The 27,391-nt window shown below is 42.7% G+C and overlaps 1 protein-coding gene across 1 annotated transcript in view; it reads left to right on the top strand.

The window, feature by feature from the left end:
• The window catches only part of DLC1 (DLC1 Rho GTPase activating protein), a 395,627-nt gene that overhangs the window by 328,571 nt on the left and 39,665 nt on the right, over window positions 1-27,391 (top strand). The window contains 2 exon segments of the mRNA XM_070757246.1: window positions 13,726-13,797; window positions 23,460-23,541. Coding sequence (XP_070613347.1) covers window positions 13,726-13,797; window positions 23,460-23,541 — 154 coding nt within the window.

Here is a 27,391-nt window from a genome sequence, read left to right as displayed (position 1 = left end):
GAGCCGGCTCGGCGGAGCCAGGCCTGCGCCGGGGGGGAGGGGGTGAAAGCGATGTCAGGTGGAGACTCGGCAAAAAACCAAGTTTGCTTAAAAAAAATTCTGGCTCCTAAATTTTTTGGCTGGCTCCTAGATTCTGAACAACTTTGTCGACCCCTGTCTTAGAAGATCAGTTTCCTTGTCTGGTTCCTTATTCCAGGTTTCTGACACTTTTAAAACATTGACAAAATTCAAGACAAAGAAGGAGAAATGGAGTTTGTTGTTCTGCAGATATGTTGGACAATTGCCACAGTTTTTTACTATTGAGCAAACTAATTTTTAGAGATGCCAATTTGCTAAGCCCTCTTTCAATCCATGCAAATTTTTGTGTGTGCTTGCCCATCAGATAGTTGGAATTGCTTTCAGAATTCCATATACAGCTTCTTGTTCTGGCATCCACAGCTTTCCAAGGTTTTTTTAAATTATTATTTCAACTTCTGATATTGTGGTATCAGAAGTTCTAACCACAGTCCTACAAAAGGAATCTTGCTTTATTTTTAATTTAAAATTTTCTTTATTTACACAAACAAACATTACATTTAATAACTGCAACATGATTGATATGCATGCAATATTGGAAAAATGAAAAAAAAATCCCAATGGAAGAAGAAATAATAGAAAAAATATTGACATGCAGAAATTTTTATTTTATTTATTTATTTGTTTTGTCTAGTACATAATATAGGCAGTGTTCCCTCTAATTTTTTGGGGTGGGTGGGCAGAAAAGTATAGTGTCTGAGCGGCAGTCCCTTCGGGACTGGGCGGCACAGAAATAATAAATAAACAAACAAACAAATAAATAAAAAACCCACCCTGTTTTGCCTCAGATAATTTCAAAATAAAATACTGTACTGTGTGTCTATAACAGTGAGCTCATAATAGGGCAACTCTATCAATATCAAAATGCCACTTAAATAGTTGAGCTAGTTTAAAACTAGATTTTGATTTTCTTTCTCTCTTCCTTACTCCCATTCTTTTTCTTTCTCTTTTCTTCCTCTCTTTTTTCCGTCTGTTTCTCTCTCTTCCTCTCTTCCTCTCTCTCTCCTTCCCTCTCACTCTTTCCCTCTCGGCTTCTGGGCAGGTTTGGAAAACTCTTGAGTTGATGCACTTATGCACGCCCCTTAAAATGAATAGATTAACACTGGAAATGAAAGACAAGGGAGAGATGGAGTACTATGCAATATGGGATAAATTTTATCAATGTATAGAAAGGAAAAACAATCAAATAACTGTAAGAACTGGAAAAGGGAGGGGGAAGAAGGTTCAGATGAAAATGAAAAATTACAAGGGATACATATATAAGATCAAAAAAATGTTATGTATACTGAATAATAATGGTATTTATTGTTATGCAAATATTATATAATGGAATGACAAACCAGGATGGTCACAAAGTCGCAAATGTTTTTAAATGTATGTTAAGTGTTTGTTTGTATAAAAGGAATCTTGCTTTCTTAATTACTCTACTCATTCTTCCTTCAAACTCTTAGCTCTCAAGTTGGTTCCATCAAATGATAGTAAAAGTTTGTTCTCAAAAATCAAATATGCTGAGAAAGTTTATAAACCTTGTGTAAGTTCCTCTCCAGAATTAATTGTTTATAATTAAGTATCTGGGGGTGGAGGAACGACATAGTACAAAAAATGCATTTGACTTCATGATGACACAATTGACGTACAACACATACCCTGTTTCCCCGATAGTAAGACACCCCCGATTGTAAGACGTATCGGGGGTTTCAGGGGGGTCGGCTAATATAAGCCGTACCCCGAAAGTAAGACATATGTCTTACTTTTGGGGAAACACGGGGGTATTGCCGGGGGGGAGCCCGATGACGTCGCTTCCAAGCTCCCCGCGCGCCCCTCGCCTTCGCCTCACCGCGGCGCCAACGCCTCTTCCCCGGTTTGGCAAAGTGAAGGATGGCGCTGGTCCGAAGCGAGCCGAGCGGGCGGCGGCTTGCAGCGAAGGCGCTCGTCCCAGCAACCGAGTCCTGCCGAGGCTCGGCTACAAGCGGCCAGCGAGGCCGACCGGCTCCGAGACGAGCGGCCGGAGCTGCGCCCTCCTTCGCCCGCCTCCTTTTCGGCAGGCAGGTGGGGCTGCCCAACTGCGCAGAGCGGCTCCTCCCCTCCAGACACACGCTTCCCCGACACGCGTTTGCGGCTCCATGCGTGCACGCCGCTTGGAGCCCTGAGGTTGAACTTGGAAAAGGGCTCACGAGGCTCCTGTCCTGCGGCTGCCCTTCTGGACTCTAGGGAGATGCCTTCGGGAACGCGACCCTTTCAATTTTTTTCCAATATAAGACATACCCCGAAAGTAAGACGTAGTGGGGCTTTTGGGGGTAAAAAGAAAGTAAGACACTGTCTTACTTTCGGGGAAACACGGTAGTTTATCTTTGTGGCAACTTTATGACTAATTGAGGGTACCTATATTATTTAACTGTTGACTTTATGTAATTCTACAACTCACTGTAAATGGTATGATGCAACATGCATAATTCCATGCAGTGTGTTAGCTACTCTGTAATGATTGTTCTGAGGTTAGCTTTCAGATGTGATTGTGATTGCATGAGTCAGTCTCTGAAGTCATATCAAAAGACCTTCCAGTGCTTGAACAATTGCCTTCTCTGTAGAATTCTGTAAACAGTTACTAGCCTGCAATTGACACATAAATTGACAATTAACACTGAGAGCATATGCACCAAGACAAACTCCTTGTGTATCCAGTTTTGGTCACCACGGTGTGAAAAGGATGTTGAGACTCTAGAAAGAGTGCAGAGAAGAGCAACAAAGATGATTAGGGGACTGGAGGCTAAAACATATGAAAAAGGGTTGCAGGAACTGTCTAGTTTAATGAAAAGAAGGACTAGGGGAGACATGATAGCAATGTTCCAATATCTCAGGGGTTGCCACACAGAAGAAGGAGTCAGGCTATTCTCCAAAGCACCTGAAGGCAAGACAAGAAGCAATGGGTGAAAACTAATCAAGGAGAGAAGAAGCAACTTAGAATTAAGGAGAAAATTCCTGACAGTTAGAACAACTTTTCAGTGGAACGAAGTTGTGTATGGTCCAACACTGGAGGTTTTTAAGAAGATGTCGGATACCCATTTGTCTGAAGTAGTGTAGGGTTTTCTGCTTAAGCAGGGGGTTGGATTAGAAGACCTCCAAGGTCAATTCCAACTCTGTTATTATTATATTATTGTTATATTAGCAATAAACTTCATATATGAGAATCCTACCACATTTTCTTTGCCTTCAATCCCAATGAGACAGAAATTCTGCAAATCTCTGCTACAATTCCTGCTTCTATTCATCTTACAAAATGCTAATACCTATTGTTTCCTCTTCTCTCAATCACATTTATATCATTCAGAGATGCTCCCGTTATTTTTGGCAACCTTATTCTGTTTTTTTAATTCTTTGCTATTGAAGCTTGCTTTCTAGAAAGTGTATTTTATTCCTGGAAAGTCCTGAGCTCTGCTTGCTAGGGGAAAATGTGTCTAATGATGTTTGGCGAGAATAGAATGGAAAAGAAGTTGATATTTAATGCAATAATCTGATTTAACCATTAAATTATGCAAAGTTTATGCATAAGGTCAATCAGCATCACAGTTGGCCAGAGTGAATAAAACAGCAAAAATTATGGGTGTAATGAAACTGGGGGGAAATGCATTCTGATTATTGAGATTGTATTGTCAGCCTCTGTAGCACAATTGAATACAGGTGGTTTTTTAAAAAAACACAACCTTGGGCTGCTTGTTATGCCTTGTATTGATCAACCTTCTACTTCTTGGTTCAGTGGTTCAGTCTGCTCCATAGGCCAGTACTGAGGAAACCTTGATAACTGTTTTTTGTCCATTCAAGGTTACCCAAATTAGATGGGACAGGCATTCAAAACAAGATGGCATCTGTGATTAAACCCCACTTTTTTATCTGCCAGACATCACTGTAAGGGGGTTGGATTTTATGGGTCATGTCTTTGAGTTACGTCCTCAACTTACCACCACAACTGAGCCCAAAATTTACGTTGCTAAGGAAAACATTTATTAAGTGAATTTTGCCCCATTTTATGCCACAGTTGTTAAGTGAATCACTGCGGATGCTATTTTTTTTCTCTTTTTTTATCTATAAATGGGAAGAAAATAGCAACTAGCACAGAAATAAGCTGGAAAAAAACCTTGGACTTCCTTCTCTTTTCTTCATTGCTCTCTGTGGAGTGGATTTTCTGTAGGTCAGTAATAATTCATATTATTTAAACTAAAGCATGGAAAAACAAAGACAACATAGCTGGCTGGAGACTTCTGGGAGTTGAAGTCCACACGTCTTAAAAGTTGTCAAGTTTGGGGATCCCTGGTTTAGAATTTCCTTTTGTTACCTGGGTTTTTCTATATTGAGTGGAGAACGTTGGCTCATGGATTTCAACTCTGTTAGTACTACCGTGTTTCCCCGATAGTAAGACCCCCCCGATTGTAAGACATATGGGGGGTTTCAGGGGGGTCGGCTAATATAAGCCATACCCCGAAAGTAAGACATATGTCTTACTTTCGGGGAAACACGGGGGTATTGCGGGGGGGAGCCCGATGACCCGCCGAGCAGGTGGGAGAGCTCGGCGGCAAGGCACAAAGGATTTCCCTCGAGAGAGAGAGAGAGTGGGGGATAGTCGTCGTCGGAGCGTTAAAGACCAGGGCAGAGAAAGCGCGAGCTGCATGCGGGAGAAACGCAGGAGGAATCAGGGAAGCCGAATGGGAGCCTGTTCTGTGTGAGTCCGGGCATTAGCAATAGCAGCGGCGGCAGGAGAGGCAGCCCTTTGCAATGTGGTCCGCCTGTCTCGGAACTTGCAGAGCGAGGATGTAGAGGTGGGTTTGCGGAGGAGTTGCTGGCGGGGAATGGAGCGAGGGAGGGCAGGGGAGGGATTCCCATTCAGCTTGCCTGATTCCTCCTCCGCTTCTCCCGCATGCAGCTCGCGCTTTCTCTGCCCTGGTCTTTAGCGCTACGACGACGACTATCCCCCACTCTCTCTCTCTCTCTCTCAAAGAAAAGCCTTAATTTCGTAGCCATCGGCCTTCTGAGGCTGGAGTTCGTCCTTTTGGGGGATTACGATCGCTTAATCCAAACCACCGCCGCTATCCCCCCCCCACGCGATTCCTTGCACCTTCTTCCCAACGTTATATCTGCGGTTCAGCCTCCTTCCCCGTCGAGAGAATTGCGATAGCAATACTAAGTTCTTTCCCTTTAAACACAAGCATAAGCACGCGACCCAAAGTAGAGATGCAAAACTTTGATGCGCTAGTTGCGGGAGGTTAGAGTAGCTGGGCTGTTATTGCACCACGTTCAGCGTTCGTCGGTCCAGTTAGGCAGGTGGGGCTGCCCAACTGCGCAGAGCGGCTCCTCCCCTCCAGACACACGCTTCCCCGACACGCGTCTGCGGCTCCACGCGTGCACCGAGGGAAATCCTTTGCCGCTAAAAGGACCCTTTCAATTTTTTTCCAATGTAAGACATACCCCGAAAGTAAGACATAGGGGGGCTTTTGGGGGTAAAAAGAAAGTAAGACACTGTCTTACTATCGGGGAAACACGGTATGTTCATAACTAGTTGGGTTTGGCAATATATAAAATAAACCAACAGTGTATGCTTACATGTATTAGAACACTATTGCTTTAAGAGCTAGTGCTGCAGTTAGCCATAAGAGGGAGCCAGAAGCATCTTTCTCCCTCCCTCTCTCTCTCTCTCCCTCCCTCCCTCTCTCTCTCTCTCTCATTAGCCCCTTGGCTATTCTCTGCTATTCATTGCTTTTTATGGTTTGTCTTATGTGACTGCTGTAGAACTGTTATTCAAATGATGGTTTAATGTATTAGTAAGAGGAACAAGTAAGCTTGTAGTATTGTATATGTATTGAGAGTTACTGACTGATATAATTGCGTATGACTAGGATTGTTCTTGACTAAGATATTTGCCAGAGTAAATAGTATTTTATATTCTTAATGTATCTGGATTGTATTACTGAATTATTACTAGTGTCTCTGATCTATCCGCTGGATATCTGCCACCTCCACGTTTCCTCTGTATGTGTGTATCTTTGACTACTCAGAGATTACTCTGTGCACTCCTTAACACTTAACAAACTCCCAGGATTTCTGGAGATAGTCCACCCTGCTCTACATGGTTCTTTATGTGTGAATAATTGCATTTTATATGACAATTAAACCATGTGTTAGATGCATTTAATTAGCCTGCTCAAGTCAAGCTTGGTTCAAAGTACAGTGATCTCTCGGTTAGCGCGGGGGTTACGTTCCAAGACCTCCCGCGCTAACCGATTTCCGCGTTATACTGGATGCGGAAGTAAAACCACCATCTGCGCATGTGCGCCATTTTTTTCATGGCCGCACATGCGCAGATGGTGGAGTTTGCGTGTGGGCGGCGGGGAAGACCAAGGGAAGATTCCTTCAGCCGCCCAACAGCTGATCTGCTCCGCAGCGCGGAAGCAGCGAGGAGCCGAAGATGGGGTAAAGGCAAAGGGGAAACCCCATCTTCGGCTCCTCGCTGCTGCCGCGCTGCGGAGCGGATCAGGTGTTGGGCGGCTGAAGGAACCTTCCCTTGGTCTTCCCGCCAGATCACTTGCCGCTTGCCGCTTGCCAGTCCACGCCCCCCTGGATGAGCGGCCCCGCATGGCCCCAGCGCCGGACTCCGTTGCCGAACGCCGAAACCGAAACTTTTCTTTTTAAAACTGGGCAGGAGCTGACTTGCCTCCCCAGTGCTAAAAAGAAAAGTTGACAGCCAGCGCTGCGACTGACGGAATGCTGAGCCTCCCGTTCTCCCCCACCTCGCCCCTTCCGGTTTCGGTGGTTTCGCAGCGCTGGCTGTCAACTTTTCTTTTTAGCACTGGGGAGGCAAGTCAGCTCCTGCCCAGTTTTAAAAAGAAAAGTTGACAGCCAGCGATTGTTCCGCTGCCGCCAGCATGGCCTGGCTGGCAGCGGAAGATGTAACGGAGCCCACGGGGGATTCGCCTTCCTCCCACCCGCAGCCGAGACTGATCGTGGGCTCCACCTCCCGGTAATGCGCCCGACCTCTGCCTCTCTCTTTCTCTCTCATATACCACGCCGGCAACAGGGAGAGAAAGAGAGAGAGAACTAGCGTGGACTTATTTTTTATTTTTTAATATTTTATTTTTTTAATTAATATTTTTTGAAAAACCGCGTTGCAGCGTTTCGCGCTAATCGAGAACGCGCAAATCGAGGGATCACTGTACACGCCTTTGTAGAATTGGAGTGTCTCTCTGATTCATTACTAAAATGTTTATAAGGGACATTAGGGTTGAGTGACAGATTTCTGGTTAATTTGCACTGAATCAGTGCATTTATGGTTTCCTCTTGGCCAAACAGTAAAAACATTATCTCCATCAAATAAATTGAATAAGCAGAAAGGATGGAAGGGGAAATGGTTGCAGAGAGACCAGGGTGGGTTTGTGGGTGAAATGAAGTACGAATTTTATGCTGGAATGCATGATAGGTCTTCCCTGTTGAGTGCTTCCCTACGCTCATAAACATGTTGTCCCTTAATGCTTAGCACATGTCTGCAAAGCTCCTATACAGTGTTAAATGGGTGCACCTCAAGATAGTAGTATGAAATTTGGCAGGTTCTACTAAGTTTCATGTCCATGTAGCTCTCACGAGGAAGAGAGCAAAGTGCTTGGCTGAGTTGATTCTGCAATATTCTGCAATGGAACGATTGCAAAGTATGTGTATGAGAGAGATATTACCAGTGAAGAAGGCCTGCTACCGGAACGGTAAGGTGCTCCCTTCCGGTAGTAATTTCTGGGAGGCGTGCGCAGCTATGCGCCCCCGACACACGCACCTGCCCCCTTGTGTGAGATTTTGCTTCCGCATAAAGATGCTTGCATGAACAAGATTTTGGCGTTTGCCGATTTTTGCGGAAGCAAAAAAATCAACAAAAGTCACTGAAATCTCACTTGCACAAACATCTTCACACGAGATTTCGCTTGCTGCGCACGCGGAGAAGCAAAATCTGATGCCAACAGGCACATGTGCGCCCACAAATCGTTCCATTTGCAATTGTTCCATAACAGCATCGGGGGACGCACCAGTACCGCCGAAGTCGACAGGCTTTCCCTGGATATTGCACACACACAAACACACACACACACGTCATGAAATGTAACAGAATGAATGAAACCTAATATTGCAGCTTGCCTGATGTGTAAGTCCTAAGCCAAGAATAGCCAACTCCTTGTCTTGAGGGAAGATCTGACTGTCTTATCTCAGAAAACTAAAGGTCAGATAATACCTGAGTTATAACTGGAGAGATGACTAACAAGAAGCGTTAGGATAACCTGGCAAGTAGGAGAGCAATTCTCTAATAACGCAATGACAAACCACTTTTGTACGGTTGTGAAGAAAACTAATAAGGCCTTCATTAAATTGCCCTAAGTCAAGCCTGCTTGACCTTGATGTTTGGGAAATTAGAAACATAGAAACATAGAAGTCTGACGGCAGAAAAAGATCTCATGGTCCATCTAGTCTGCCCTTATACTATTTTCTGTATTTTATCTTAGGATGGATATATGTTTATCCCAGGCATGTTTAAATTCAGTTACTGTGGATTTATCTACCACGTCTGCTGGAAGTTTGTTCCAAGGATCTACTACTCTTTCAGTAAAATAATATTTTCTCATGTTGCTTTTGATCTTTCCCCCAACTAACTTCAGATTGTGTCCCCTTGTTCTTGTGTTCACTTTCCTATTAAAAACACTTCCCTCCTGGACCTTATTTGACCCTTTAATATATTTAAATGTTTCGGTCATGTCCCCCTTTTCCTTCTGTCTTCCAGACTATACAGATTGAGTTCATTAAGTCTTTCCTGATACGTTTTATGCTTAAGACCTTCCACCATTCTTGTAGCCCATCTTTGGACCCGTTCAATTTTGTCAATATCTTTTTGTAGGTGAGGTCTCCAGAACTGAACACAGTATTCCAAATGTGGTCTCACCAGCACTATATATAAAAAGGCTATTGGAAAAGAAGATGATCAAAGATTGGGTGCCCAAATATTATCACTAATGATACAGCCAAACACTTATAAGAGTTCACAAGAAGCAAATACTGATAGAAGAAATGATGTCCATCAGGTCCAGATGAGCCTGAATAAATGACAGAAAAACAAAATTGTGTTGTAACTTTACATTTCTGAAATTTCCTTGTGCGTCATAATTGCACTTTCAGAAAAGCGGGAGGGAAATCATCATTGGATTGAAGTAGCTTTCAAAACAGTCGAATTGTTTCTGAGGTTTTCTGTCCTAGTCTTAATTAGATATGGGCTAATAAATAAACGGTAAAAATTGACTGTTGGCCGCAATTCAATCAGCTAAAATCTTGATGGCAGGAAAAAAATTATCTTTAAGAAGGAACACCTTGAATAATTGGCTGCCGATCGGTTTCCGGTCACAATTCAAAGTATTGGTAATGACCTTTAAAGCCCTACATGGCATTGAGCCAGAATATATCCGGAACCGCCTTCTACCGCACGAATCAGAGCGTTTGGTGGGCCCCAGGGGAATAGCCTTCTCTGTGGCGGCCCTGGCCCTCTGGAACCAACGGCCCCCACCCTCCTTGTCTTTTGTAAATTACTTAAGACCCACCTTTGTCGCCAGGCATGGGGGAGTTAAGTTATCCTTTCCCCTAGGCTATTACAAGTTATGCATGGTATGTTTGTGTGTATGTTTGGTTTTTTATAATAAGGGTTTTTTAGTTGTTTTTATTAATTGGATTGTTCATGTTGTTTTACCACTGTTGTTAGCCGCCCCGAGTCTGCGGAGAGGGGCGGCATACAAATCCAATTAATAATAATAATAATAATAATAATAATAATAATAATAATAATAATAATAATAATGAGGTAACATTATGCTGAAGAATTCTTTTAAACTACCCATTGGAATGCATAGCTGATCATTGGAGCAATCCTATCACCAAATTCTTTCTGGGACATGAAAAATCTTGATTCAATTCTTTGGCCTCAGGTGCCCAGTTTGTCCTCAGATATGCAGATAATATGAAGAAAAGCACTAGCACTACTATTGATCAAATAAGCAGTCAGACTCAGAATGCCTTCTGAGGATGCTAGATTATCTTTAGGGGTCAGAATTGCCTTTTTTAGCCTAGGTTGAGTCTGATGGCAAAGTTATGCTTAAAGATGGACACCTATATCTTCAATAATCAATTTCATATCATGCCACACAACTTTTCGAAAGCTCATCAGAAGATCTAGTTAGGGACGAGATGGCCCAGTGGCTAAGACGCTGCGCTTGTCGATTGAAAGTTCAGCGGTTCGAATCCCTAGCGCCACGTAATGGGGTGAGCTCCCGTCACTTGTCCCAGTTTCTGCCAACGTAGCATTTCGAAAGCACGTAAAAAAATTCAAGTAGAAAAATAGGGACCCCCTTTGCTGGGAAGGTTACAGTGCTCCGTGAGCCTTTGGCATTTAGTCATGCCGGCCACATGATCACAGAGACGTCTTGGGACAGGGCTGGCTTTTCGGCTTTGAAACGGAGATGAGCACTGCCCCCTAGAGTCGGGAATGACTACCTTTTAATCAGAAGATCTAATCTTCAAATTAAGCTCAGTTCCTCATGCCTCCATAGACCTGTCATATAATAAGAATAGAAAAGCTATTTGTCATTGCTTTCTTCTGTCAATGCATATGTTCTTAGGTTGAAAGTAGATTTTTATTTATTTATTTATTCTTTGTCCAATATACAATACATATGGAAGAGAATAGACATTAAGTAATATATATAAAGATAGAAAGTAAAAAAGAAGAGGAGTAGATAAGGAGAGAATATATATTTTATATATAGATAGATAGATAGATAGATAGATAGATAGATAGATAGATAGATAGATAGATAGATAGATAGATAGATACAGAGACAGAGACAGAGACAGAGATAAGGAGAGAATATGTATGATTTATAAGATAAGGGAAGATAATTGGACAGGGGACGATAGGCACATCAGTGCACTTATGTACGCCCCTTACTGGCCTCTTAGGAACCTGGAGAGGTCAATCGTGGAGAGTCTGAGGGAGAAATGTTAGGGGTTGGGAGTTAACACTTTTGAGTCCGGTAATGAGTTCCACGCTTCGACAACTCGATTGTTAAAGTCATATTTTTTACAGTCAAGTTTGGAGCGGTTAATATTAAGTTTGAATCTGTTGAGTGCTCTTGTGTTGTTACGGTTGAAGCTGAAGTAGTCGTTGACCGGAAGGACGTTGCAGCATATGATCTTGTGGGCAATACTTAAATCGTGTTTTAGGCGCCGCAGTTCTAAGCTTTCTAGACCCAGGATAGTTAGTCTATTTTCGTAGGGTATTCTGTTTCGAGTGGAGGAGTGAAGGGCTCTTCTGGTGAAATATCTTTGGACGTTTTCGAGAGTGTTGATGTCTGAGATATGGTGTGGGTTACAGACAGATGAGCTGTATTCGAGGATGTGTCTGGCATAGGTTTTGTAGGCTCTAGTCAGTAGTGTGAGATTGCCAGAGCAGAAGCTACATAGGATCAGGTTAACAACTCTGGAAGCCTTTTTGGCAATATTGTTGCAGTGGGCTTTGGTACTTAGGTCGTTTGATATTAGTATTCCAAGGTCTTTTACTGAGCGTGGGTTGGCTGTGAGAATTTGTTTATTCAGTTCATATGTGAGGTTTGGATTCTTTTTGCCGATGTGGAGGGTAGAGCATTTGTTGGTTGATGTACATTTTCACTTTAGCTTGGAAAAGTGAGGCTTTAAAAAGAGCTTTTAAATCTCTTTGAGTAATGCTTATTTTTTTTAGCTTTCCTGCCAACCTCAATCTGTTTTCTGGGATCACTACCCAAATAATTTAGCAGTGTTGGCACACTTGGTAAGAAAAGCGAGCATGAAAGTCAAAGATTTATACATGTTCCCTTTCTCCTGGCCCCTTGTAGCAAGCAGTATTCTGAACAAGAGAAATCACAGTTGAAGCAAATAAGCTGGGATGTAGATGGAATAATTCTTAAATGTTGTGGTGCCGCATAACTCTCTTTTTAACTGTTAACCCGAATAGTAAACAGGTCCTTGATTGAATGTAACACAATGCCTTAGTTATTCTAAGGATCAGAGTCGGTTAGTGTTATTTACATGCTATAAAAAGAGGGTGTTACCTTTATTAGAGGCAGTATTTCAGTTTGCAAATAGATTATTGTGTATCAAAGAAACATCATTTACAAAGTAATAATTCATGAATGGTTAGAAGGGTTTTTTTTAATAAGACATTACTTGGCAAAATACAGAGAAATACAGTGATACCTTGTCTTACAAACTTAATTGGTTCCGGGACGAGGTTCTTAAGGTGAAAAGTTTGTAAGACGAAACAATGTTTCCCTTAGGAATCAATGGAAAAGTGATTAATGCGTGCAAGCCCAAAATTAACCCCTTTTGCCAGCCGAAGCGCCCATTTTTGTGCTGCTGGTATCCCCTGAGGCTCCCCTCCATGGGAAACCCCACCTCTGGACCTCTGTGTTTTTGTGATGCTGTGATTTCACTGAGGCTCCCCTCACTGGGAAACCCCACCTCCAGAATTCCATTGCCAGCGAAGCACCCGTTTTTGCGCTGCTGGGATTCCCCTGCAGCATCACAAAAACACAGAAGTCCGGACGTGGGGTTTCCCATGGAGGGGAGCCTCAGGGGAATCCCAGCAGCGCAACAACAGGTGCTTCACTAGCAATGAAAGTCTGGAGGCGGGGCATCCCAGCGGTGGCGGTGGGTTTGTAAGGTGAAAATAGTTTGTAAGAAGAGGCAAAAAAATCTTAAACCCCAGGTTTGTATCTCGAAAAGTTTGTATGACGAGGCGTTTGTAAGACGAGGTATCACTGTATTTGTTGAGTTTTGCATTTTAAAAGAAAGCAATTTGTCTCAGGCAGTTCACTAGAACAGTGTTTCCCAACCTTGGCCACTTGAAGATATTTGGACTTCAACTCCCAGCATTCCCCAGCCAGCGAATGCTGGCTGGGGAATGCTGGGAGTTGAAGTCCAAATATCTTCAAGTGGCCAAGGTTGGGAAACACTGCACTAGAAGATATCTTCTATTTTGTAGCACCGTTCTATCAAGCTGTGAAAGCAGAAGTGTAATCAAAAGTTAAAGTAATTACACTTGGACAATAAGTTGCATTTCAGTTCAGGCCATTATGCTGTATAGGAGCCCTAGTGGCGTGATGGTTAGAATGAAGTATTGAGAGCTAACTCTGCCCACAGCCAGGAATTCGATCCTGACCATCGAAAGGTTGACTCAGCCTTTCATCCTTCTCAGGTCGGTAAAATGAGGACCCAGATTATTGGGGTCAATATGCTGATTCTGTAAATGCTTAGAGAGTGCTTAAAGCAGTGTTTCCCAACCTTGGCAACTTGAAGATATTTGGACTTCAACTCCCAGAATTCCCCAGCCAGAAAATGCTGGCTGGGGAATTCTGGGAGTTGAAGTCCAAATATCTTCAAGTTGCCAAGGTTGGGAAACACTGGCTTAAAGCACTTTGGAGTGGTATATCAATTTTAAGAGCTATAGCTGTTATTATAGGTGCACATTTTCCACATGTAATGTTTTAAGATTATTTTTTTGTAAGTTTGCTTTCGTGGTTACCAATTTGGAATTCTTTTTTTTCCCTTTTTCAGAGATTGAAGCCAAAGAAGCATGCGATTGGCTGCAAGCAGCAGGATTCCCCCAGTATGTTCAGCTTTATGAGGGTAGGTAACAATGCAACTCTAGGTTCTGTGATAATATTCTGTATGATTGTATCGTTACTACTAGAATAGATCATAATTGTAGACAGGTTAAAAAGCCATGGTATCAGTGTTAATTTCCATCTATGATCTCTGTGTATTCGAGAAAATTAATATCCTGTTGTGTTAGATGAGAGACCTCAGTACTGCTGATAAGGTAATCAGATTAAAGATTTGGGGATTATTTTGGAACAATACAGGGCTATCTTAATTCATGTTGTTCTTTTGTCCTGAGTAAGGGCTTTTTACAACCCCACTCTTTACCAAGATTATGCTGCCAAAAGTCTGCAGCAAAATGACCATAACTCTAGATACATTAGATCATGAAATCATTTCTACAGGATTTTTCCAACTACTGTTGAGGTTGTTTTATGCAGAATCTCCAATGGCATTTTTCGCAGTGCCTCTTATTCCATATAGAACAGAGGTAGGCAAAGTTGGCTCTTCTATGATATATGGACTTCAACTCCCAGAATTCCCGAGCTAGCATGATTGGCTCATGAATTTTGGGAGTTGAAGTCCACAAGTCAGGGGTCCCCAAACTTTTTACACAGGGGGCCAGTTCACTGTCCCTCAGACTGTTGGAGGGCCGGACTATTAAAAAAATGTGTGAACAAATCCCTATGCACACTGCACGTACATTATTTAAAGTAAAAAACAAAATGGGAACAAATACAATATTTAATATTTATTCTTCCTCTTTCTCTCTCTCTCCCTTTCTCTCTGTCCTTCTGTCTTTCTAGTTCTCTCTTTCTCTCTGTCCTCTCCCTTTCTTTCTTTCTTTCTTTCTCTCCTCTCTTTCTCTCACTCACTCTCTTTATATCTCTCCCTCTTTCTCTCTCCCTCTCTCTGTCTCCTCCTTTCTCTCTCTTTCCCTTTCTATCTCTCCTCTTCCTTTCTCCCTCCCTCTCTATCTTTCCCTCTTTCTCTCCCCCCTCTCTCTTTCTTTCTCTCTCTCTTCTCTTTCTCTCACTCACTCTCTTTCTCTCTCCCTCTTTCTCTCTACCTTTCTTTCTCTTTCTCTCCCTTTCTCTGTCCCTCTTTCTTTCTCTCTATCCCTCTCTTTCTTTTTCTCTGTCCCTCTCTTTCTTTTTCTCTGTCCCTCTCTTTCTTTTTCTCTGTCCCTCTCTTTCTTTTTCTCTGTCCCTCTTTCTTTCTCTCTGTCCCTCTCTATCTTTCTCTCTGTCCCTCTTTCTTTCTCTCTGTCCCTCTCTTTCTTACTCTCTGTCCCTCTTTCTTTCTCTCTGTCTCTTTCTCTCTGTCCCTCTCTTTCTTTCTCTCTGTCCCTCTCTTTCTTTCTCTCTGTCCCTCTTTCTTTCTCTCTGTCCCTCTCTTTCTTACTCTCTGTCCCTCTCTTTCTTACTCTCTGTCCCTCTTTCTTTCTCTCTGTCTCTTTCTTTCTCTCTGTCCCTCTCTTTCTTTCTCTCTGTCCCTCTCTTTCTTTCTCTCTGTCTCTTTCTTTCTCTCTGTCCCTCTCTTTCTTTCTCTCTGTCCCTCTCTTTCTTTCTCTCTGTCCCTCTTTCTTTCTCTCTGTCCCTCTCTTTCTTTCTCTCTCTTATCTCTATGTGGGGGGGAGGCGGCTGCTTGAAAACCCCTGACCTCCATCGCCTCCCCCTCACGGCACAAGGCGAGCACACCTCGCCACTGACACAGGCGGCGGGGACTGCCCTGTCCCCCTGTCCCCCCTGCGCAAAACTACGCAGCCCCAGATCGCTCGCTTCTCCAGCCAGCAAAGCCGACTGCCCGGCTTTGCTGGCTGATGCAGGAAAGGAAAGCGTCACATTTAAAAAGCACGCCACTTTCTGGGACTGCGGCGCCGTGGTGGCCTTCAAGCGTGGCCCTTCGCGGCGCCCCACCACCCGTTCCTGCAGGAAGAGATCGGGCACTTTACCGGGAGGTGGAGGCGGCGTGGAGCCGGACGCTGGGTGCCGGGGAGGGCGAAGGAGTGGACGCGCCTCTCAGCTGCAGAGCGGAACGGGGGTGGAGATCAGCAGCGGAGTCCGGCGTTGGGGGCCTGGGGCCATGCGGGACCGCTCATCCAGGCTTGCCGGTCCACACGCGCCTGGATGAGCGGTCCCGCATGGCCCCAGCGCCGGACTCCACTGCTGATCTCCACCCCCGTTCCGCTCTGCAGCTGAGAGGCGCGTCCACTCCTTCGCCCTCCCGGGCACCCAGCGTCCGGCTCCACGCCGCCTCCACGTCCCGGTAAAGTGCCCGATCTCTTCCTGCAGGAATGGGTGGTGGGGCGCCGCGAAGGGCCGTGCTTGAAGGCCACCACGGCGCCGCAGTCCCAGAAAGTGACGTGCTTTTTAGATGTGACGCTTTCCTTTCCTGCATCAGCCAGCAAAGCCGGGCAGTCGGCTTTGCTGGCTGGAGAAGCGAGCGATCTGGGGCTGCGTAGTTTTGCGCAGGGGGGACAGGGCAGTCCCCGCCGCCTGTGTCAGCGGCGAGGTGTGCTCGCCTTGTGCCGTGGGGGGGAGGCGATGGAGGTCAGAGGTTTTCAAGCAGCCGCCTCCCCCCCACACACAAACTTAGCCATGGTGCACTTAGCTGTGACTTTCAGTGGACAGTTTTTCAATTGCCAATCGCCTTTTCATGAATTTCGCGTCCACTCACCGCGGAGGAGGAGGGGAGGAGGAGGTGGAGAGGCAAGGGGGCGGGGAGGAAAGCGGGCCTGCAATTGGCCAATTTCTTTCTCGCCTTTAGGGAGAGGAACTGTTGCTGCTCTGCCATAGGGCAGCAACAGTTTCTCTCCCTAAAGGCGACAAAGGAAGGGGCCAATTGCAGGCCCGCTTTTCTCCCCGCCCCCTTGCCTCTCCACCTTCTCCTCGCTGAGCAGCCGACCGCGGTGAGTTGACAGGAGATTCGGGAGCTTATTTTATCGGCCAGTAAAATCTCGTGAGCTTGCCACGGGCCGGTTAAAAGACCTCGTTGGGCCGCATCCGGCCCGTGGGCCGTAGTTTGGGGACCGCTGCCACAAGTCATACAAGAGCCAACTTTGCCTACCCCTGATATAGAACATTGAATAATAGGATTTGAAAAGATTGAAATCCTCTAGTCCAGAGCTGCCAAACTCCCAGCCCATGGGCCAAATGTTTCATGTGCTGGCCCATGCCCATACCCAGTTTAGTAAAGGCGGGGGGGGGGGGGTAGGCCCGATACATCATGTGACATGCCATGACAACATTTTGACAGTTTGACACCCCTGCTCTATAATAAGTTGATCAATAAGTTGATTTCTCATTGCAATACATACATATGTGCATACATACATACAGTGAAGGGCTACCAAAATTTTTACTACCACACTGTGGATGTGGCTTATGCAGGACACCCTGTATTTTCTTTTAACATCTTTCAGTGCAAATTGGGTGCTCTGGGGTGGAGCTCCATTTTTGCTATCCCACTGCGTTCCTCCCCCCCGGTCTGGGCAGTAGCTCACCCCTGCATACATGCATGCATGCATACATACATACATACATACATACATACATACATACATACATACCCCTATTCTAAGGCAAGCATTGAATTTAGAATCCCAGGAGCTGTAAAGCAAGGGTCCCCAAATTTTGCAAACAAGTTTGAAAACATCTGCTTTAAGTCAAGGATTAGAAGCCAATAAAGACTTAAGTCCTTCTCTTTCCAAATAATTAACCATATAAAACTTCTGAAACCCTTAACATAATAATGAGAAAGCCATTTTTCTTTTATTTTTTTACATTCAATGGCTATAGAGTAGTTTTTCTTTGAAGCTTTCTGGAGTGGGGGATTTTCTGTGGGAGGAGAAGCTGGTTTAAGAGTTATTGTGCAGATGCAAAAAGAACGGAGGGAAATTGGGAAGGCAGAGACTGAAGTTCTGCTTTGAGCTTCCAGTCCTGTCACAATCCTAATCTATACCAATTACCTTTTTTAAAAAATAGGTAACTGAAATCTTTTAAAAATTGAAACATTTCTAAGCTTTTAAGTCTGAAAATAAAGTAATTGATAATTTGTATTTTCCTGCATCCCTATATACTCAACTCTTTTGTTACCAGTAATTCTTCCGGACAGTTGCAATGCTTCTTGGTGTGAAAGTTGTTTAAACATTGCAACATCTAGATATTGGTGTATTAACCTGGTGACCTGTTAAAAGCCTGAATATTTGTTTATTTGTTTGTTTGTTTTGTCTAGCACATAATGAGTAGAAATAACATATCAATATACAAGAAAAATGGATTAGAAAAACATTGGGATAATAGAGAAGAAAATGAACATTAAAATAATGGAGTTCAAGTACGCGATGCAAGTAAAAAATAAAGAGACATTTGGACAGGGGACGGGAGGCACTCCTTACTGACCTCTTAGGAATCTGGAAAGGTCCACAGTGGACAGTCTAAGGGTAAAATTTTGGGGGTTGGGGATGACACTACAGAGTCAGGTAGTGAGTTCCATGCTTCGACCACTCTATTACTAAAGTCGTATTTTTTGCAGTCGAGTTTGGAGCGGTTAACATTCAGTTTGAATCTGTTCTGTACTCATGTGTTGTTGTGGTTGAAGTTGTAGTAGTCATTGACAGGAAGGACGTTGCAGCAAATGATTTCATGGGCTATGCTTAGATCATGTTTAAGGAGATGTAGTTCTAAGATTTCAAGACCCATGATTGTAAGTCTAGTTTCGTGGGGTATTCTGTTATGAGTGGAGGAGTAGAGAGCTCTTCTGGTAAAATATCTTTGGACATTTTCAAGGGTATGTATGTTCAAGATGCGGTATGGGTTCCAAGCAGATGAGCTATATTCAAGGATAGGTCTTGTGAAAGTTTTGTATGCTCTTGTTAGTAGTGTGAGTTTGCCTGAGCAGAAGCTACATAGGATTAGGTGAACAACTCTTGAAGCCTTTTTGGTGATGTAGTTTCAGTGGGCTTTGGCACCTAGGTCCTTTGATATGAGAACTCCAAGGTCTTTTACGGAGTAAGATCTTGTTTATTCAGCTTGTATTTGGTGTTCTGATTCTTTTTGCCAATGTGTAGGACTGAGCATTTGTGGGTTGTGATTTGAAGTTGCCAGATATTTGACCATTCAGACACAAAGTCGAAGTCTTCCTGGAGAGTGGCTGTGTTATCGGTGATGTTGAAAAGTTTTAAATCATCAGCGAAGAGAACACAGTTGCTTGTAATAGAAATTTAGAGGTGGTTTTCTATTGAGAATTGACAGCTAGGATGTTATACTTGCCAGACCATGCAAGATTTAACAAGAGATAAAATATTTGAAAACTGTGCTAGCGTTGGTTAACGTCAGTGTGACTCAGAAAGCTTTTCGTTGTCTTTCGCTCCTTCAAAATCTACAGCAGAGATCAGAGGTTTTCTCGTACTTGGAAGGAAACTTCGGGATCAGCCTCTCATCACAGCTGTTTGGTTAACTGAATAGAGATGTTTCATTATTTACTGTTGGACAACTTAGCACAGCTAAGCAGAGTGTTCTTAAGAAATGGTTGATTTAAGGCTTTAACTCACAGCTGCATTGGCAATCATAGAGAATAATGGCACTCACAGGGACAACACTTGGCAGCTCTTTTGTTTATCTGTTTAAGAACTGAGTTTCCGCCTATTATATTCTTTAGATTTGGGCCAGAGACCAAACCAAGGAGGATCTATTTTAGAAAATTAAAGTAATAATAACATTAATATAAAATATCTCAGCAGGATAGCTCGAGCTATTGTCTACCTTCTCTCCCTCCCACCCCCCTTTTTTTTTTCAACGTTCTATATTTGGATTTCATTTAGTTGCTCTTGCCAAAATTTCTAGGAAGTTCTCCTTCAAAACCTGATTAAACCTTCTGCTCTTTTTCATAATTTCTGCAAATAAAAATCTTCCTCCAATGCCATGTTAGAAGCCAAGTTGCTGCCACATCCATTGGTACCCTGGAGCAAAATGTAAGAAGATTACAACTCCAGATTTTTTTTAGTCAATTTGGCAATTGGTTGATGAGTATGAGAACGTGTAGTTCCCACTCTGGAGGATACCAAGGTAGGGAAATTAGTTTTCCATATGCCCAGATAGAATGCTAAGATAGGAAAACCAAGATTGGAGCCATGGTAGCTTAATGGTTAGAATGCAGTGTTGTAAGCTAATTCTGCCAACTGCCAGCAGTTTGATTGTCACCAGCTCAGGGTTGACTAAGCCTTCCACCCTTCCGAGGTCAGTAAAACGAGGATCCATACTTTTGGGGGGGAATATGTAGAGAGGGCTGTACAGCACTGAAGCAGTATAGAAGTCTTAGTGCTGTTGTTAAAGAATAAGGCACAAGAGTAAAGTCAAAATAGGTCATGAATTTTCAAAAGGAAAGGCAGCAAAATAGGGCGATAAGTTTGCCATCAAACTTATATATAGTATATCCGCTGATTCAATCAATGTGGTCTTTTGCAATTGACTGATGGAATATTTTTTCAAAAATAAATTATTATTTGTAGTACTATTAGTTATTTAGTTACTGAAGTTATTTTCATATAAAGTGTGCAATAGGGTTGATATTCCTGGAGGCGTCTGTAATGTGGTAAATGATTTAGCTTTACTAGATAAATGGTCAAAGCAATGGAAACGGCAGTTTAATGTTTCCAAATGTAAAATAATTCACTTGGGGAAAAGGAATCCTCAATCTGAGTATCGTATTGGCAGTTCTCTGTTAGCAAATACTTCAGAAGAAAAGGATTTAGGGGTAGTGATTTCTGACAGTCTCAAAATGGGTGAACAGTGCAGTCAGGCGGTAGGGAAAGCAAGTAGGATGCTTGGCTGCATAGCTAGAGGTATAACAAGCAGGAAGAGGGAGATTATGATCCCGCTATATAGAATGCTGGTGAGACCACATTTGGAATACTGTGTTCAGTTCTGGAGACCTCACCTACAAAAAGATATTGACAAAATTGAACGGGTCCAAAGACAGGCTACAAGAATGGTGGAAGGTCTTAAGCATAAAACGTATCAGGAAAGACTAAAGGAACTCAATCTGTATAGTCTGGACTCTGGAGGACAGAAGGAAAAGGGGGGACATGATCGAAACATTTAAATATGTTAAAGGGTTAAATAAGGTTCAGGAGGGAAGTGTTTTTAATAGGAAAGTGAACACAAGAACAAGGGGACACAATCTGAAGTTAGTTGGGGGAAAGATCAAAAGCAACGTGAGAAAATATTATTTCACTGAAAGAGTAGTAGATCCTTGGAACAAACTTCCAGCAGACGTGGTTGGTAAATCCACAGTAAATGAATTTAAACATGGCTGGGATAAACATATATCCATCCTAAGATAAAATGCAGGAAATAGTATAAGGGCAGACTAGATGGACCAGGAGGTCTTTTTCTGCCGTCAGTCTTCTATGTTTCTATATTTCTAAGTTATTTTCATATAACTGTTTTTTCAACCTTAGCAGCTTCTGACATGGGCCCATGTTCCATCTGGCTTTGATCAACTGCAGATTGTGCAGTAATCCAATTCTTGTCATGCGGCCACAATAAATGACACGTCTTCAGAAGAATGTGCTACAATTCATGAAAGAGCATAGAAGCTGGTAGCAGGGAGACCAGGTTTAGTTATTTTGCTTTTTGTTGAATCTTCCTCCCGTAATTGTGTCAGTTTAAACCTTACTGGCAAAGTTGCTAGGGTAGAATTTTTGCCAACTGCCCGAAGCACCTGGAGGAAACCTAGACAAGCCGTGCTGTGCTACAAATACACATCTGTAATCTACGATTTAGAGCTGTTGTCAGTTCTGCAGAATACAGGATCAAGGGCCATCTGCCACTCAGAGATCTGCAAATGGTGGAAAATCCTACTTGACTATTTACCACTGCAGGTTGCTTGGTAAATTTCCAGGCTTCTTTTCAGATTGTCACTGTTGTTGCTTCATTCTTGCTCCCTCCCAAGTGTTTACCTAAGGCAGGTTTGCACAACTGACAAAGCAAATGCAGCTTGTCCCTCGTGCATGGTGGCCAAGCAGGTGTTTGTCAAGCCCGTTGTTTTTGCAATCCGGACAGACAATTTAACTAAACGCATGTGGAATTACCACACACAGCTAGTAGATTGCCTTTTGCTTGATGCCAGCGGTGGGTTGCTCCTGGTTCGGCCCAGTTCAGTGAACCGGTAGCGGCAGTAGCAGGAGGCTCCACCCACCCACTCGGGACTCTTCTGCGCATGTGTGGAAGTGTTGCACGCACTCACAAGTGAAAGCGGTAGCGGCACAATTTACAAACCATTAGTGCTTGATACATCACAAGAGCACAACATCCACCATTGCTTGATGCCAGTGGTGGGTTGCTCCCGGTTCGGCCCAGTTTAGTGAACCAGTAGCGGCAGCAGCGGGAGGCTCCACCCACCTGCAAGTGCAGAAGTGTTGCACACACAAGCAAGCAAGCTGGTAGCAGCGCAATTTACAACCCATTACTGCTTGATACATCACAAGAGCCCAAAATCCACATAAAGCTTATAACAGTTGAGCCAATAGTGGGTTGCTACTAGTACGGATGAGGATGCTGCACTGTTACCAAAAGTTGCGCTGCGCGTGCAACTTCACTTCTCCTGCCCACACACACGTCCTAGTGTGTTGTTGTATCGCAGGAAGAAAAATCTTAAGAGGGGACACGCACACAGAAGCAAAAAACCCACTGAAATCTCTCTTGTGCGCATGCCCCCTCGCAAGATTTTGCTTCCTGTGCATGCGCAGAAGCAAAAACACACTGGGATGTGTACATGTGCAGGAGAAGCGAAACACTGGTAGTAGCAGGATTGGGAATCCACCTCTGATTTGATCCTTTCATTCGGGACATTACTCTCCGTCTACAGTTCTCTACTTACAACCATTAGTTTAGTGGCTGTTCAGAGTTACAACAGCGCTGAAAAATGTGATTTACAACCATTTTTCACACTTACGACCTTTGCATCATCCCCATGGTCACATGATTTACAGCTCGACAACTGGTTCATATTTATGACGGTTGCAGCATCCCAGGGTCATGCCACCAACCTCTGCTGCCTTCCGACAAGCGAAGTCAACACAGAAGCCAGATTAACTCAACAACCGTGTTACTAATTTAACAACTGCAGAAACTCACTTAACAAATGTGGGAATAAAAGTGTCAAATGGGGCACGGTGGCTGAACAAATTTCCCACCTAGCAACATAAATTCTGGGCTCAATTGTTGTCGTAAGATGAAGACAGCTGTATTTAAAATATTTATTTGTCTCTTGCCTTGATAAACCCAGTTTTTAAAAAATTCCGCTTTGTTGCTTTTCGGGATTGCCGGAACTGCAAATCTAATACCTAAATGGTGTACAATGAAAGTTTTGTTCATACTCTGTTCATAAAAAGTTCATTTAATATTTGTTATAAAGTTCAGGTTGGTTCTTCACAGCTCACGCTATTTTGTATTTGGCTGCCTACAATATACCTTCCCCTTCCCCGCTGGCTTTTCCTTCCTGTAACACGTGGAGATATTCATCCCCCCCAAAGCTTCTGCACGTTTCACCCAAGATGCTTTAAAAATAAATGTTTATCGTCACAGTTGGTTACTTGCATCTTGGGGAGAGATGGTTTCTTTGAGAGAAGTTATCTATGGGAAGAACATTTTTTTCTGATTGCTCGTCCATCTTGATCTTTACAGATCTTATCTTTCCCATTGACATCACTGCGGTGAAGAGAGAACATGATTTTCTGGACAGAGATGCCATTGAAGCCTTATGCAGGTATGTAAAAAAAAAGCTGCTTTAGGAACCTTCTGAAGGTAGGAACACAAGGTGGGGTTTGGGGGTTTACTTTCACTTTTCTTAAGTGAATTATATGGATGTTAATGCTAATCTGTCACGGTATGTAAATGATTAAAGTCCATTAGAACCTTAATTACCGCGGAGGCGATAGATAGAAGCTTTTAGTCATTTGTTTAAAACAAGATTTCTTTTATTATAAAAGTAGAAAATAAAACATGTCTCGATGGACAACATAACAAATATGTCTTGCATGATGGAGGATAGAAAAGTTTTAGGATGAAGAAGAAGGAAGTGATGTTAGATTTGGCAGGATGTTACATCATAATAGGAGGAACTTAGTAAGGCACATAAAGTTAACTCTTTAATTACTAAATGTCTCTGGGGCTGGCAATATTCAGCGTGACATAATATAGCTTCCCCCATGGACTTGTTGGAAGGCTTTTTCCGATCATTTGGAGAATTAAAAGGACATGGTGGCTCAGACGCCGAGCTTGTCAATCAGAAAGAACCAGTTCACCGGTTTGAATCCCTAAGCGCCACGTAACGGAGTGAGCTTCTGTTACTTGTCCCAGCTTCTGCCAATGTAGCAGTTCAAAATTATGTAAAAATATAAGTAGAAAAATAGGAACCGCCTTTGGTGGGAAGGTAACAGTATTCCGTGTGCTTTCGGCTTTCAGTCATGCTGGCCACATAACCATGGAGGCAGAGCTGGCTCTTCGGCTTTGAAACAGAGATGAGCACTGCCCACTAGAGTCGGGAACGATTACCACCTATGTGCGAAAGGAACCTTTACCTTTTTACTGAATTAATGTAATATAGTACAGGAAGGTCTTCGGAGAGGGGCGGCATACAAGTCTAATATATTATTATTATTATTAATAATAATAATAATAATAATAATAATAATAATAATAATAATAATAATAATGGTGATCCCATGGCTCCAGAACACTGCAAATATAAATACATGCCAATTGCCAAATGCTCAAATTTTACTCATGTGTCTACAGGGACACTGGGTCACTCACAAATGTATTTTTCAACTCTGTCATTAACTTCAAATCGTCATTACATGAATGCTCATAAATCGATCATGTGTATTTGGAATGGAATAATAATTTGACACCAGCTGGCAATTCTGCATTATTTACTCGAGACATTTCAGATGCATAACGCTCATGATGGCCAACTTTATCTTCTGTGCTTGGGTTTAATCTTAAAAGCATCTAATTTTGTAGCTTTCATCAGGTTTTAAATTCCAGAGGTGTATGTGTGAAGGAAGATTATCACAAGTCTCTGTGGAAGGGATAAAATTAAACCAGCTGTTTGCAACAGGATAACATTTAAGTGGTTTTGTGCATTTTAATTTGGGTTGACTTAGATCTGGCACAGCGAGATTGTTCTCTAGTCTAACATAACACTGACCTAGATGTACTATCGTGTTCAATCTGCTGAGCAGATAGAGCTGTTTAAAGTAGCATTACTTTCAATGCGTTGCTTAAATAGGCTTTGAGATAAATTTAAGCTAATCTTTTAACTTTGTGGATTGCAGACTAGCCACTCCAAAGTACAGTGCATATGTATATGTGTACATAATGTATTTCAGTTGTTCTCTATGCACATTTTATTATAAATGATCGCCATATTGGCCTACCATGTGAATTTCTTTTCCCCAAACTTTTGAATCCAGACAAATCCAAGTAAACAATTATAAATAGGTGCAAATTTCTGTACCTGTAGAAAGCATTCATGATTTAAAAAAAAAAATCTGTTATGTGATCTGAAGTATGGAAAATAAAAACATATTTAACAAGAAAATTTAGATGTGGACTATACTTCATAATTAAACATATCTAGCAAGCAAGCCTTCTAAAAAGCTGAGATTTAAGTATCTGTAAGAAAAATAAAAATCTCTTAGGTGAGATTTGACGTGTGCATATAACACCAACTTGCCAATATGCTACCGGGATAATTTATTTTGGATTAAATGTATATTACTAGAATATTATATATGTATATCCTTGTTCCTTTCATCTTTAGAGATGAAAAAATCCGATAGCCAAGATTATGTGACATATTTGAAGAAATCCCTGTTTCTTGTTCTTATCCCTCCAATTTCCAATACCCCCAATTGATTGTAATACTCAGAATTAATTCAAAACTTAATATATTATTAAATGAATGTTTTATTAAATGTAGAGCCATGATTGAAAACAATACTTCATTGCCTAGAAAATAGTTATCCGCCTAAAAACCTTAGTTAATTTTTCATCCGAAATGTAAAAGTTGTATTCTTATTAAAGTTACATGTCTTGGTGTCCTGGAAAAAAACAAAACAAAGATGCTTTACTCTTCAGGACAAAACAAAATCCATAAATGCAGATGTGATTTTTGCATGCTCAACAAACTTGAAAGGGGTAAAGGGAAATCTGTTGGGACTTTTCTAACTAAGGAAACAAAATCTTGGAGATATGGTTTTATTTTAAAAAATCAGCCATTTTTCTCTATTGGTTTTTCTACAGCCACCTCATTCGCTCTTGTTTATAAAATGTTATTTACCTCTTAGTCCTGTGGAATTGCTGTATGTCACATCATTAATATTGTGGTACAGGATTATAGGCTTTGTGTAGTCATAGTTTGGGACTAAGGTGAATATGAAACAACTCAGAATTTTCAAATGTTGTGGTCTCGGAAATGATAAACGATTGTTTGTGCTCCCATCATGAATAAAACTAGATATGCCTTTCCTTGGCAGCAGAGAACTACCAGCTGTCTCCTTAGTACCAAATATACCTAATCGGTAGCCTTCAATTTATAACCACCAATTTATTGAGAGAATTGCAATTGTAAAATGAGACGTGACCTTAGTGACTTACGACAGCAATTCCCTGTGCAGTTATTAACCAAGAATTGCAGGTCATTAAATGACTAACAACCCCAATCTAAGCCATTTCAGGCTTCGTGCCTTCCAACCCTAAGCTTCAGCAAGGTAAGGGACTGTTTCCAGTTTCCCCCCCCCAGGTGTCTGTCTCAACCTTTGACCATCCTGTACCCTGACCTGTGGGACAACAAGCAGCCCTAGGGCTGCTTGCCACACCTCAAAAAGCCTCAGCTGCCCCTGTTTGTCCAGCAAATGCCAGTAAGCAATCATTCAGCCGCTGCCCTCCTTCCCAGTACCACATGCTTTGCAGCCCATCAGGCAAGGCAGCAAACAGAAGTTTGAGCCAGCCGTGTGCAGCAGCTGCCAAAAAAGCCAACACAGTTCTAGGCTGCATTAACAGATGGATAGAAACAAGATCATGTGAAATGTTAATACCACTTTATAAGGCCTTGGTAAGACCACACCTGGAATACTGTGTTCAGTTTTGGTCGCCACGATGCAAAAAGGATGTTGAGACTCTAGAAAAAGTCCAGAGAAGAGTGACAAAGATGATTAAGGGCCTGGAGGCTAAAACATATGAAGAACGGTTGCAAGAACTGGGCATGGCTAGTTTAATGAAAAGCAGGGGATTGGACTAGAAGACCTCCAGGGTCCCTTCCATCTCTGTTGTTGTTGTTGTTGCTGTTGTTGTTGTTGTTATAAACATTCCTTCCCTCTTCAGTAAGGACCTAGCTCAGTGATGGCGAACCTATGACACGCGTGTCAGCACTGACACGCGTAGCCATTTTCGGTGACACGCGGCCGCCGAGAAAAGGGGAGCTTTAGGGAGTGGCCAAGATGCAAATCTCCCCGCTTTCCAATTTCCCACTGACTGCAAGCAGGTACAGCAGGGCCGCCGATAGGCCGGTACTACCGGGACTGGCGTCAGGGGCCCGGGCAAACTGAAAA

This window comes from Erythrolamprus reginae, chromosome 7 (assembly GCF_031021105.1).
Source record: "Erythrolamprus reginae isolate rEryReg1 chromosome 7, rEryReg1.hap1, whole genome shotgun sequence".
Classification (NCBI taxonomy): domain Eukaryota; kingdom Metazoa; phylum Chordata; class Lepidosauria; order Squamata; family Dipsadidae; genus Erythrolamprus; species Erythrolamprus reginae.
Note: the sequence above shows the minus strand (reverse complement) of the source record. Positions and strands in the feature narration are given on the sequence as shown.